General features: G+C 44.2%; 1 protein-coding gene across 9 annotated transcripts in view; it reads left to right on the top strand.

Moving 5' to 3' along the window:
- The window catches only part of MAGI1 (membrane associated guanylate kinase, WW and PDZ domain containing 1), a 713,270-nt gene that overhangs the window by 329,660 nt on the left and 370,353 nt on the right, over positions 1-13,257 (top strand). For all 9 annotated transcript variants that reach the window (XM_075321385.1, XM_075321383.1, XM_075321384.1 and 6 more), the window contains exon 2: positions 5,289-5,405. In XM_075321385.1, coding sequence (XP_075177500.1) covers positions 5,289-5,405 — 117 coding nt within the window. The remainder of the gene's footprint in view (positions 1-5,288; positions 5,406-13,257) is intronic.

Genomic DNA, 13,257 nt, shown 5'->3' with positions numbered 1-13,257 from the left:
GCCGGCATGGGAAGGAGTTAGGAGCGGATGTTTATAGCAGAAGGGAGTGTTTGCAGCTGAAGTTACTGAACTAGCTGTTTGATCACTTCTGGATAGAAATTAACCTCTTCAGTACCAGATGGAATTAAATATGCTCAAAGTGGGCACTAAAGCGGATCTGTGGTCAACTATACGTTATGACCTTCTGATCCCAAATCCCCCAAAGATCACATCACTCATGACAGTGATCTTGCATTTTCTTGTCTTGGTGAACATTTTCTCTTTTGTCTATCTTGGCAACATTGAAAGAAGGAATGATATACTTGCAATATTATACTTTTTAACAATTCCATTGTGCTTTTATATCTTCAAAGACAAAGAAAAGATAAAAAGTCATCAGAGTTTTGGTTCTTGGTAAAAAGCTTTTCTTTGGAACAAGATCTAGTTTCAGTCTTTGTTTCCAGATTGTATAAGATATGTTTTTAAAAGTGAGCTCGAATAGGAATCTCAACTATCTGACGTCCTTTCTGTCTCTGCACCCGAGCGAGTATTCCTTAACACTAGAAGTTCCAGAAATTTCGAGCTCCCCCCTGAAGTCCCGGAAGAGGGTCAAATCACCCTTAGGGGTTCTTCTCACATAGCGAGATCGCTGCTGAGTCACGGTTTTTGTGACGCACCAGTGACCTCATTAGTGATCTCGCTGTCTGTGACACTAAGCAGAGATCTGGCTCCTGCTGTGAAATCGCTGCTCGTTACACACAGTGCTGGTTCATTTTTTGCTCGTTGCTCTCCCGCTGTGAAGCACACATCGCTGTGTTTGACAGCGAGAGAGCAATGATCTGAATGTGCAGGGAGCCGGCGTCTGGAAGCTGCGGACGCTGGTAACCAAGGTACACATCGGGTAACTAAGAGAAGAACTTAGCTTAGTTACCCGATATTTACCTTGGTTACTAGCGTCCGCCGCTCTCAGGCTGCCAGTGCCGGCTCCCTGCTCCCTGCACACGAAGCCAGAGTACACAGCGGGTAACTAAGCGAAGCGCTTCGCTTAGTAACCCGAAGTGTACCCTGGCTACGAGTGCAAGGAGCCAGCGCTAAGCGGTGTGTGCTGGTAACCAGGGTAAATATCGGGTAACCAAGCAAAGCATTTTGCTTAGTTACCCGATATTTACCTTAGTTACCAAGCGCAGCATCGTTTCCACGAGTCGCTGCGGGCTGGTGGCTGGTCAATGGTCGCTGGTGAGATCTGCCTGATTGACAGCTCACCAACGACCATGTAGCGACGCACCAGCGATCCTGACCAGGTCATATCGTGGTCAGGATCGCTGGTACGTCGTTTAGTGAGACGGTACACTTAGTCCAAACTGAATAGAACTAACTAGAAACTAAATGGCTAAACTCAATGGAAAACAACAACCTCCTGTGGTGCGACAGTAATGGCCTTAATTACAGAACAAAAGACGGTGATTATAGGATGTTAGCTAAAATCCTTCAGGTCATTCGACCCGTCTCTGGGTTCCAAAGGTAGAAATGTTAAATGACCCCTCTCTGGGACTTCTAGTGTTAAGTTTCAAATCAGTTGAAACTTTTTTTTTTCAAGGAGATGTGGCTCAGTGGTTAGCACTGCAGCCTTGCAGCGCTGGGGTCCTGGGTTCAAATCCCACCAAGGACACCATCTGCAAGGAGTTTGTATGTTCTCCCCGTGTTTGCGTGGGTTTCCTCCGGGTACTCCGGTTTCCTCCCACACTCCAAAGACATACAGATAGGGACTCTAGATTGTGAGCCCCAATGGGGACAGTGTTGCAAATGTATGTAAAGCGCTGTGGAATTAATAGCGCTATATAAATGAATAAAATTATTATTAATTATTATAATGCAAACTTTGACCTGAACTGTGCTCCCGCTCATTCTGCAAAGTCAACTTTGCCTCTACAACACTGAAGAAACACGAAGCTGACCAGCAATCCTCCCAACTGCAGCACAGCGCTTACAAGCTCTATAGCAAAGAGCTTTGAAGCGTGTGCTCCTTGCCTAAGTTGTCCCCTTAACTTTTTGGTCCCTTGTGCAACCGCACAGGTTACACAAATAGCATGTCCACACCTGAAGTTTACCCAATAAATAAAATAAACTATCAGCTTACCCCATGAGGTTATTGTCGGCCCTTAAGAATGGGCCAGTAAACAAGCTTCAATCTATATGTATATAGTCGAACACCTAAGCTGAAATTGACCTGCCTAAATAAATCTTAAAAGGAAATACTCACTCTACTGGATCCTGTTGTCACACGGAGGTTTTTATACACATGGCTGACTGATGGTGGCGTCGGGATCTGTTCAGATTACAGATTCTGACACTCTGCCTAATAACTTTTCTGGTGTCTGTGATCAGCGCAGGGAGACTTGGGAGTCGACCTACAGATTGGTAGTTCATAGTCAGGCTAGTAAGAGTTAATCTCTGCTGATCTGCTTGTTAGTCTCCTTTGATCACATGTTGTGGGGAAGCCAATCACATCTACTCCCCTCCTATATATGCTGGCCAGATTCTTCCTTCTATGCTAGCTATAGTTTATCTTAGCTGGTCTGGTAAGGTGTTCCAGACTAACTGGGGGTTGTAGTACTTAGTTGCTGTGTGTGGTTGTGGAGTCTTCTTGTTGCTGCCTTCCTGATCTTGCTTTTCTCCTGAGTCTCTCACTTGAGTTTGCAGTGTATCAGAGTTTTAGTTTTCCCCTGTCTGTTATTATCTGTGTTTCCATCTCACTCCTGTCCCTTCCCTGGTAGGAGGGGATTCAGATTAGTTCTAGTTAGGAGCATAGCCAGTCTCAAGACTCGAGCATCTCCACCATTAGGGGTAACCTTGAGGTTAGGGATAGCCTAGGGACTCCTAGTGTGAGCGACAGCATAGGAGCTCCTGTCCCCTGCTTTCCTACAGACACATTGTGACAGCTGTAATGTAAAGAAGTGAAATTACTTAAAGGGATGGATATTGGTTTTAAACTTTTGAATCCTTAATTATTTAGCCGGGACAGGCTCTGGAGGACCAAAAATGTATGTACACTACACACCAGTGATTTCATTGTTGACCATGTAATATTTCATTTGTCCTGTGGCGGTGCTATAGAGAGAGAAACTTTTCCCATCTGATGAGAGTAGTAAAAGGAGGACGACCCCTTTAAATTCTGATTTTTATTTTTTTTTAATTTATTTTTTTTACGTTGTGTTTTTATGACCAAACAGGGAGGTATTAATACCACAGAATACATTGCATTTTTATTCTGCTTAACAAATCATTGTTTCAGTAGATAAACTAATTTTCTACAAATTGCATGCTCTACAACAGTGTCATCAGCAGCTTCCCATTATAGATGTTCATACATAGCGGGAACATTACCTCGCACTGATATTGTACCGTTTTATTTGCTGAACTTGCAGCATTGGATGTGTAACTTTTCCTTCCCGCAGCAAGTTCATCCCTCTCTTGGTAAATTGCAATGTTCCCGGTGCTTTTAAGACCTTCTTTCTGCCTGGTGCATTGTAATTAAAGGGTCCAGTTGTTCCAATTTTCCTCCTCCCAAAGATTTTTTCAAGACACTATTTTACATTGAACTATTCTGCTTGAACCAGGGTATTTAGCGCAGCTTGAGCCGTAGTATAGGCATAGTATATGGCATCACCTGGACTCGCGGTAAAGAGTATGCAAGACTTCCGCAACGTTTCCCGATAGGAGCTGCTGGGAAGAGCTTGCTGCATATTTATTTATATTGCTCCCATTAACTTCAATTTCAACTATACTTATCTATCTTCTTGGCTACAAGTAGCCAAATTTTAAAGCGTATGCATCATTTTACCAAATACCAGCATATACGCATGGTCTTTCTGCCCTCCATCTTTACAAGTTAAAAATGCTAGACAAATATATCCAGCAGCTGTCCCAATTTTCATGCTGTACATCCTGTCATTTTGTTATCAGCATTTTCCCAGCACTTTATGTGCCGGAACTTCCTTTTCCCTCATCAGCATGCATAGCTCCTGATAATCTCTGACAGCATTAATGCCCTAAACCAATTACGGACTTTCTGCCCCTGCCTGTCAAACTGCATACAGATAGAATACAGAGACAAAAACGCAATTTCCTCTAAAGATACAAAGTCCTTCCTCCCTTCCTATAGAAATAAAAAGGCCCACCCAGAAGATTTAATTTCTTGTAGAGGGACAAAAAAGTCTCACTTGTTGTAGAAAAACATAGCACACCACTTTCTGTAGAGAAACAAAGACCAGCCATAACTTCCTGTAGAGCGAGACAGACTTATCCCCACTTCCTGTAGAGAGAGATAAAGACCCATCTCCACTTCCTTTAAATATAGACAAAGATCCACCCCCACTTCCTGTAAAGAGAAAGCAAGTCAGACACCCACTTCCTGTAGAGATAGAGACAAAAACCCACACCCACTTCCTGTAAGGAGAGATGTAGACCCGTGACCACTTCCTGTAGAGAGACTAAAACATGCCCCACTTCCTGTAGAGAAACTAAGACATGCCCCACTTCCTGTAGAGAAACTAAGACATGCCCCACTTCCTGTAGAGAAACTAAGACATGCCCCACTTCCTGTAGAGAGACTAAGACATGCCCCACATCCTTAAGAGAGACTAAGACATGCACCACTTCCTGTAGAGAAACTAAGACATGCACCACTTCCTGTAGAGAGACTAAGACCTGCCACCACTTCCTGTAGGGAGAGAAAGACCTGCCTCCACTTCCTGTAGAGAGAGAAAGACCTGCCTCCACTTCCTGTAGAGAGAGAAAGACCTGCCTCCACTTCCTGTAGAGAGACAAAGACCTGCCTCCACTTCCTGTAGAGAGACAAAGACCTGCCTCCACTTCCTGTAGAGAGACAAAGACCTGCCCCCACTTCCTGTAGAGAGGCAAAGACCTGCCCCCACTTCCTGTAGAGAGGCAAAGACCTGCGCCCCACTTACTGTAGAGACAAAAACCTGCCCCCACTTTCTGTAGAGAGACAAAGGCAAAGTTTGTGGGGGCTTACCTGTACTCAGCGGTAAGTTTAAAAAGGCAAATATCTTCCTTGCCCATGATTCTATAAAATCTATAGTTTTAAGTAAAGACTATTCATAAATTCTTTTATTATTTTACCAACTTTATACAAAACCATTTGTATGTACGTTTTTGTCTGATAGACCCTCATATCTAAAGTTGTATATGGTAGATGTATTTCACAGATGTTTGCTTATGTACATAATTCTTTTTGGCAATTTCATTATTTTAGTGAATAACCCGCACCATTTTATTTATTTTTTTAGGAAGTCGACTGAACAAGGACCTAAGGCATTATCTAAACCAAAGGTTCCAGAAAGCGTCCCCTGATCACGAGCTACAGCAAATAATCCGAGATAATCTTTATCGCCATGCAGTGCCTTGTAAGTAAAAAAGCGTTCATGTGTTTTACATGTTCCCATCTCAGCCATTTCTGGGTATGGCAAAAAAAGCGCAACCGAGCTGTCTAAAGAAGTATATTTAAGTTTTGTTCATGGTGAAGTTAGACGACATGTACTGTAACCGACCTTTGACATCTGTGCCGGTTTCCGCCCCTTTTGGGGCTGCTAGGTGGGGATGCGCCTTTGTACCAGGCGATTTATGACGGCGTCAATCCAATTTTGTTCTCAGAACTTTTGGTGCCACCAGAGCTATGAGGTTAATTATTTGGTTTCTCAGAGCCCTGAGTGGGGCTCTCTGCTCTTTAAGCTCCTGAGTCTCTGACTTCCACTTCCGGTCAATTAACTCTGTTACTTGTCTTGTTCTTAAGTCCTTGGTTGTGTTGTCTTCCTCATTCTTTCTGGTTTCTGACCTCAGCTTGGATTTTGAACATCCACCAACTTTATGATTTTTGTCTCTGGCGTGACCCCCTTGGCATTGACCCTGCGTGATGACTCTAGTTACCACTGGTTTGCTCCTCATCACGACAGTCCTTCCATGGAAGCAATTCAGTGGACCCCATTGTATCATCAGATCATGGGTTAAGGGGTGAAGGTTGATGTTTCTCTGGAATCTGTCATATAGAGTTTCTTGTGCAAGTCTGGCCTCTGGCAGAGTTTTAATGCAGACCTATTGTGTTCCCATGGTTACAGACTACAAACAATACCGTGTAGTCGGATTTGGCAGTTTTACATCTATTTTTTTTCTTTACACTACTTCTCGTTTGTTGACTAAAATATCCTTTGTTAAAAATTAAAAATCGTCATCCATTCTGCCTTCACAGCTCCTTTGACCATAATTAAGGCAATTGTATGTTGTTTGCTCCGGCAGTCAAGTGTTACAACCTTCTATTGTCTCCTAAAACCAGATTATTACTGGAAGAAATTTCAAAAATTGTTGTGTGTCCTATGTTTTTATTATGCACTAGCTGAAGTACCCGGGCGTTGACCAGGATAGTAACTGTCTCTCTTCGAGTTTATCTGTCTCTGTGTGTCTGTCTCTGTCTGTATCAGTTTCTCTGTATCAGTCTCTCTGTCTGTCTCTCTCTATCTCTGTGTCTCTATCTCTGTGTCTGTCTCTCTGTCTCTCTCTATCTGTCTGTCAGTCAATCTCGTTCCCCATCTCTCTCATTCCCCGTTTCTGTCGTTCCCCGGCCTGTCTCGTTCCCCGGCCTGTCTCGTTCCCCGGCCTGTCTCGTTCCCCGGCCTGTCTCGTTCCCCGGCCTGTCTCGTTCCCCGGCCTGTCTCTGTTCCCCGGCCTGTCTCTGTTCCCCGGCCTGTCTCTGTTCCCCGGCCTGTCTCTGTTCCCCGGCCTGTCTCTGTTCCCCGGCCTGTCTCTGTTCCCCGGCCTGTCTCTGTTCCCCGGCCTGTCTCTGTTCCCCGGCCTGTCTCTGTTCCCCGGCCTGTCTCTGTTCCCCGGCCTGTCTCTGTTCCCCGGCCTGTCTCTGTTCCCCGGCCTGTCTCTGTTCCCCGGCCTGTCTCTGTTCCCCGGCCTGTCTCTGTTCCCCGGCCTGTCTCTGTGCCCGGCCTGTCTCTGTGCCCGGCCTGTCTCTTTCCAGGGCTGTCTCTATCTCTCGGTCTCTTTCCCCGTCTGTTTGTCTGTGTCTCTGTCTGTCTCTTTCCAGGTCTGTTTCTGTCTGTCTCTGTCTTTTTCTGTCCCTCTCTATCCATCTCACCACTGACATCTTATTATCTCACACATAAGCTTCTTATACTAACAGTTTATTTTGTTCCTATAGCAACCACTGACAGTTGCTATTAATAGCCTCCAGCTCCCACCTCTATTCAGTTTAATGGAGCCATGTTTTTTGGAGAGTAACTGTAAAGCGCGGGGTTACATTTTCCTGTCAAAACATAGTCTGACGTTCCCTGAGTCACATGGAGTGTCTGTGAAAAATTTCGTGATTGTAAATGCGACGGTGCGGATTCCTTTAGCGGGCATACACACATACATACACTCAGCTTTATATATTAGATGTACATATTGCAACACTGGTAAAGAGCTTGTATATCTCGCTTCAGCCAAACCTGTACCCTACTAGTTCCCGTAGAGACTAGTAACCCTAGATACACAACACTCTAATGGTTGTTGCAGAGACTTGAATATCCCTAACCCACAATTTGACCTGTTTGCCTGAAGTTGTCTCTCGAACCTCCTGAGGAATGAGAATGGAGATTACTGACGCTACAACTCAAGATAAACGTGCAGAGATAGACAAGGACCCAAGGTGTGGAAACGTAAAACATGCACGAATGGACAAAGGAGAAATAATAAATGAAAACAAGGGTAAACTCCTAAACACCTAATAGAAAACAAAAAGTACGTGTAGGAAAGGCAAAAGAGAATATACAGAGATAACAACACTGATCTCTGCTTAAAATCCTTAGCTGCAGGGCTGGAACGCCTTAGAGGTCATCAAGATAGGAATATGGCCAGAATGGTGATATATGGAGAGTATAAATAGCCCCACCCGAGATGTGATAGGACACAGAAAATGAGCAAGTGAGAACACCTGATAACCACATATCAAAAGGATTGAAGCAAAAGTAAAATACCATCAGCACTTGGATAGAGACCGACCAGGCTGTGTTTCAGCATGGAAGGAAACTGACCAGATCAAGTCCCAAATCGGAGACATGACAGAAAAATTAGATGTTCCTTCACGTGAACAACTAAAACCCCAAACATCTATGTAGTGTAAGGTTATAACATTTTAGCACAGCCTTTGTTTTAACCGTGATATTGTTGAAAAGGATAGTCAGACTTAATGGCTTAACCAAATGTAAAATCATTGGCAGATGGGTAATTGGTTCCTCTTAGTTCTTGGTCCACCTCGAATAGCTACGTCCCTGTCTCGTCTTGTCATTTGATAAAGGTCCAAACAATTATGGTTTCCAATCACGTATTCCATCAAGGCAGTACTTATGCCATTCCCGGCCATATATCATCCACATGTCCGTCGAAAGCGAACTGAGTCGAGGTATGAAATGATGGAAGTGTCGCCCGTAGATCCGCTCGCAACAAGGACAACTGAGGTTTGATTTACCGTCCTTTTATTTAAAAGCTTTAGAAGTCTATAGACGTGTGTCATTGATATTCCATTAAAAAACTGTCTGCCAACCACAGCTTCTAGTATATTCATCATACGCTATGGCTTCTACGTCAGACGACCGGTCTTACATCCCCACACGAATATCACAACCCTACCAACTTCTCGTTTCCTTCACTCGCCGTCTTCTGAACAAATCACAAATGGTGGAAGCCACTTAGAACTTATTGCGGAGATTTATGAAGAACCTTTCCAGGAAAGAGGCTGGAGTGTTATTATTGAGCAGGTGAATTAGAGCCGAGGAGTCGGAGTGATGTACAATGTGTAACATTCATCTGCCCCGTAGCCTACGTCTATATTGATGGAACGTGGAAACTTGTCTTGGTCTTGGTCTAAGATGATTTGCAAGAAGATCTTCAAAGCTTTATGGAACATCATATTTCAATGGTTGTATTTTTTTATTATTAATTTTCCTTTTTCTCTACCTTACGAGTACAAGTAGAGTCAAAGGGTTCAGTTATAGAAAATCTGTTCCCACTCTTTCTTCCCTAGTGTAACACTGGGAAGCACACAATCCTTTTTTGTTTCTATTTCCTATTATTTTTGAGTTAGAGGGGCTGTCCAGGACTGTTTAATTTTTTTACTTTGGGCCTGAGAACGAAGTAGGTAGTAGCTGTTTGCCTCTTCTGCCCGGCGCAGTTCTTTGCCGGCAAAGAGCGGTCACAGATTGCTCCTGCCAGTGAATCTACAGCTTCTGCTGATGTCACGCCGGCAGAACACCAGCTTCTCTTCTGCTTTGCTCTGTTGAGGGGTCATTACTGCTGATGCCATGCTGATAGGTAGCGGGAAGCCGGCTGTCAAACTGCGGGAAGCCGGCTGTCAATCAGCATGACGTTGGTGGTCAGAGACCACTCCCGCCAGTGATTATGCAGCTTATGCTGATGTCACGCTGGCAGAACACCAGCTTCTCTTCTGCTTTGCTCCACTGCGGGGTCATTACTGCTGACGCCATGCTGATTGATAGCCGGCTCCACTACCTAACTGTGGGGTGATGGCTGTCGATCAGTATGACGTCAAGCAGCTGCTGGCAATTCTATAGCTTCCGCTGATGTCACGCCGGCAAATCAGCACCTTCTCTTCTGCTTTGCTCTGTTGCAGGGTCATTACTGCCGACGCCATACTGATTGACAGATTGCTCCCCGCTGCCTAACCGCAGGGAAACGACTTTTAATCAGCATGATGTCGGGCAGCTGCTGGTGAGTCTACAGCTTCTGCTGATGTCACGCTAGCAGAGTAGCAGCTTCTTGTTTACTTTGCTCTGTTTAGGGGTCATTACTGCCAACGCCATGCTGATTGACAGCTGCCTCCCCAGTGCCTAACTGCAGGGAGCCAGCTGTCAATCAGCATGATGTTGGTGGGCCAAGACCACTCCCACCAGCGATTCTGCAGCTGCTGCTGATGTCACGCTGGCAGAACAGCAGCTTCTCTTATGCTTTGCTCTGTTGATGTGTCATTACTGCAAATGCCTTGCTGATTGATAGCTGGCTTCCCGCTGCTTAACTGCGGGGGGGACGACTGTTATTCAGCATGACGTCATGCAGCTGTCGACAATTCTATAGCTTCTGCTGATGTCACGTTGGCAAAACAGCACCTTCTCTTCTGCTTTGCTCTGTTGAGGGGTCATTAGTGCCAACGCCATGCTGATTGACAGCCGGCTCCCCGCTGCCTAACTGTGGGGAGCTGTCTGTCAATCAGCATGCCGTCGGTGGTTATAGACTGCTCTTGCTGGTGATTCTACAGCTTCCGCTGATGTCACGCCAGCAGAATAACACCTTCTCTTCTGCTTTGCTCTGTTGAGGGGTTATCACTGCTGATGCCATACTGATTGAAAGCCGGCTCCCCGCTATCTAAGGCCAGTGTCACACTTGTGAGTGACTCACGTGAGTCTCGCGATGCATTACCCGGCATGGACTCACACGCTCCTCACAGGAGGAGGTCGGCTTCATAGAGATGCATGCAACCGACCCGCTCCTGTGAGGAGAGTGTAAGTCCGTGCCGGGTGATGCAACGCGAGACTCTCGCGAGATAGACGCGAGGCACTCGCAAGTGTGACACCAGCCTAACTGTGGGGAGCCAGCTGTCAATCAACATGATGTTGAAAGCCACCCCTCATTGACAGTGAAAGAACTGCTCTGTGGACCTAAAGCAGATGAATCGCCAGCTGGAATGGTCCGAACCTGCTCTGGGCTGGTGCCGGATAGAACAGGCAGGCAGTTAGATACTACCTGCCCATTAGTTGTTAAGCCCAACTTCCACCTTTTCTACAATTTTAATGCTTATGTATGCAGTATTCATGCATTAGGTGTATATACAGTGTGATAATTTAGTAGCGTCAGTATATATCGTGATCCATGTATATTTACTAGTTCTTGGTCTCACTTTATTGGATGAAAAGCTCTGGAATATTATCTGTACTGTATAGCAAATTTGCAGTGAATTGTAATGCCCGCATTATTCTACCAAATTATATTGATCAAAATGTGCTTAACGCCATAATTTGCAAGTCAAAATAGCATTCATTTCCCCGGTTGTGCGTAAAGTCGCAGATCTAAAGCGAAGCCTACCAATTGTGTTGAATCAACTTGTTGAACATATTTCATTAGATTTTGATATATTTTTTCATGTTCTGTCTAGCATCTTCAAGGCATTTTATTCTTTAAATATATATACACTACAGTTCAATAGTTTGGGGTCACTTAGATATTTCCTTATTTTTTAAAGAAAAGCACTTTTTTTTCAATGAGGCTAACATTAAATTAAACAGAAATCCTCTCTATACATTGTTAATGTGGTAAATGACTATTCTAGCTGCAAACGTCTGGTTTTGAATGCAATATCTACATAGGCGTTTAGAGGCCCATTTCTAACAACCACCACTTCAGTGTTCTAATGGTACATTGTGTTTGCTAACTGTGTTGGAAGGCTAATAGATGTTTAGAAATCCCTTGAAAACCATTGTGCAAATATGTTAGCACAGCTGAAAACAGTTTTGCTGATTAGAGAAGCTATAAAACTGACCTTCCTTTGAGCTAGTTGAGAATCTGGAGCATTACATTTGTTGGTTCCATTAAACTATCAAAATGGCCAGAAAAAGAGAACTTTTATGTGAAACTCGACAGTCTATTCTTGTTCTTAGAAATGAAGGATATTCCATGCGAGAAATTGCCAAGAAACTGAAGACTTCCTACAATGGTGTGTACTACTCCCTTCAGAGGAGAGCACAAACAGGCTCTAACCAGAGTAGAAAGAGAAGTGGAGGCCGCGCTGCACAACTGAGCAACAAGACACGTACTTTAGAGGCTCTAGTTTGTGAAATTGACGCCTCACGTACATGTATAAATGTTGATTCTTTATTAACTCAAAGTTAGTTATATATATTAAAAATAACTTATTCTGCCATTACTTTAACCTGAGAGAGGTTGATCTTGATTGATGTTTTGTGTGTGTGTGTGTGTGTGTGTGTGTGTGTGTGTGTGTTTTTAACCTGTGCAATCAATCAGATGTATTCATGTAGGGTCAGATTGGTCTAGTAATGGGCAAAAAAAAACTTTTTAATGAGTCCAGGCCCTTTAATACAAAAAGTTCATAAAAGTTCCAGGCAAAAGTGAACCCCATTTGGAGATGGCCCTTTGGGGCTTTTCACGTATCTGTAGAGTCTATTTGTTATTGGATGATTAAAAAAACTTTTATATCTTACCCAGAGATGAGTGAACCCGAGGTTCGGCATTTGTACCTAGCACAGACTTTACATAAAAAATAGAGTTTGGGTTCGGATGCTTTACATATGAACTCCACTCGCGCAATCATCGCTGTGCTCAGGTACGCTCGGTGCTCAGCTCTGTGCAAGCCTCTTGCAGTGTTTAAACTGCTCACGCTGGGGGTAACAACAGCGGGATCGGATGTAGTGTGCACCCCACTCAAAAAAAACCCCAAATAAATTGAAAAAAAACTGCCCAATTAGTGACTTGCATAGGGGTTTGGGGCAAGTCCGGGTCCCAAACCAAACTTTAGCTAAAGTCCTACTGACCCCACCGAACCGAACTTCCACTGGTCCGATCATCTGTAGTCTTAGTGAAATATATTGTATATATAGTGATAACAAGTGACAATGCAATTAAATGTGAGCCTGGAATAGTCTATAGAATCATGATGGTCCTGAGAATCATGTCCTATGGTGTGCCTAAGGTACTCTTGTCTGTCACTGTATATAGTTCATCCTTGTTACCTTTTGACATTCAAGAACTGGTGGAACTATAATAAGTGCAGAGGTTGCAATCGTCTCTGGCCCATTAGCCTAGGGGGCCTAAAAAGTCCCTTTGGCCTATATAAAAAGACCATTGCTATTAAAGACTTGCAATAATTGGGGACTCTATTGGAGCTTTTGCATGTGGGTTCATGAGCTTCAAGTTACGCCATTGTAAGTAGACTTGCCTTTTTCCAGAATCCATACCCATTCACACCCATTCTCCATATCCAGTTCCCTGCTACTCCATCCCCATTCTCCTACTCTTTGGATTAGTGGGTTTCCCAGAGGTGTCAGTTATGGGGGTCTGTGAGATCTGATGACTCTTCCAGTCTGGGAGGTCTCTCCTTCTTCTCTCGACATTCTAGGAGAGTTGGCAAAAATTACTGATAAATTCAGTCATTGTCTGCCATGCCAATGTCCCCTCGACAGCAGTTTAGCCAAT

This window comes from Anomaloglossus baeobatrachus, chromosome 8 (assembly GCF_048569485.1).
Source record: "Anomaloglossus baeobatrachus isolate aAnoBae1 chromosome 8, aAnoBae1.hap1, whole genome shotgun sequence".
Taxonomy (NCBI): domain Eukaryota; kingdom Metazoa; phylum Chordata; class Amphibia; order Anura; family Aromobatidae; genus Anomaloglossus; species Anomaloglossus baeobatrachus.
The sequence above is the reverse complement of the archived record's forward strand: the minus strand, read 5'-3'. Positions and strand labels throughout refer to the sequence as shown.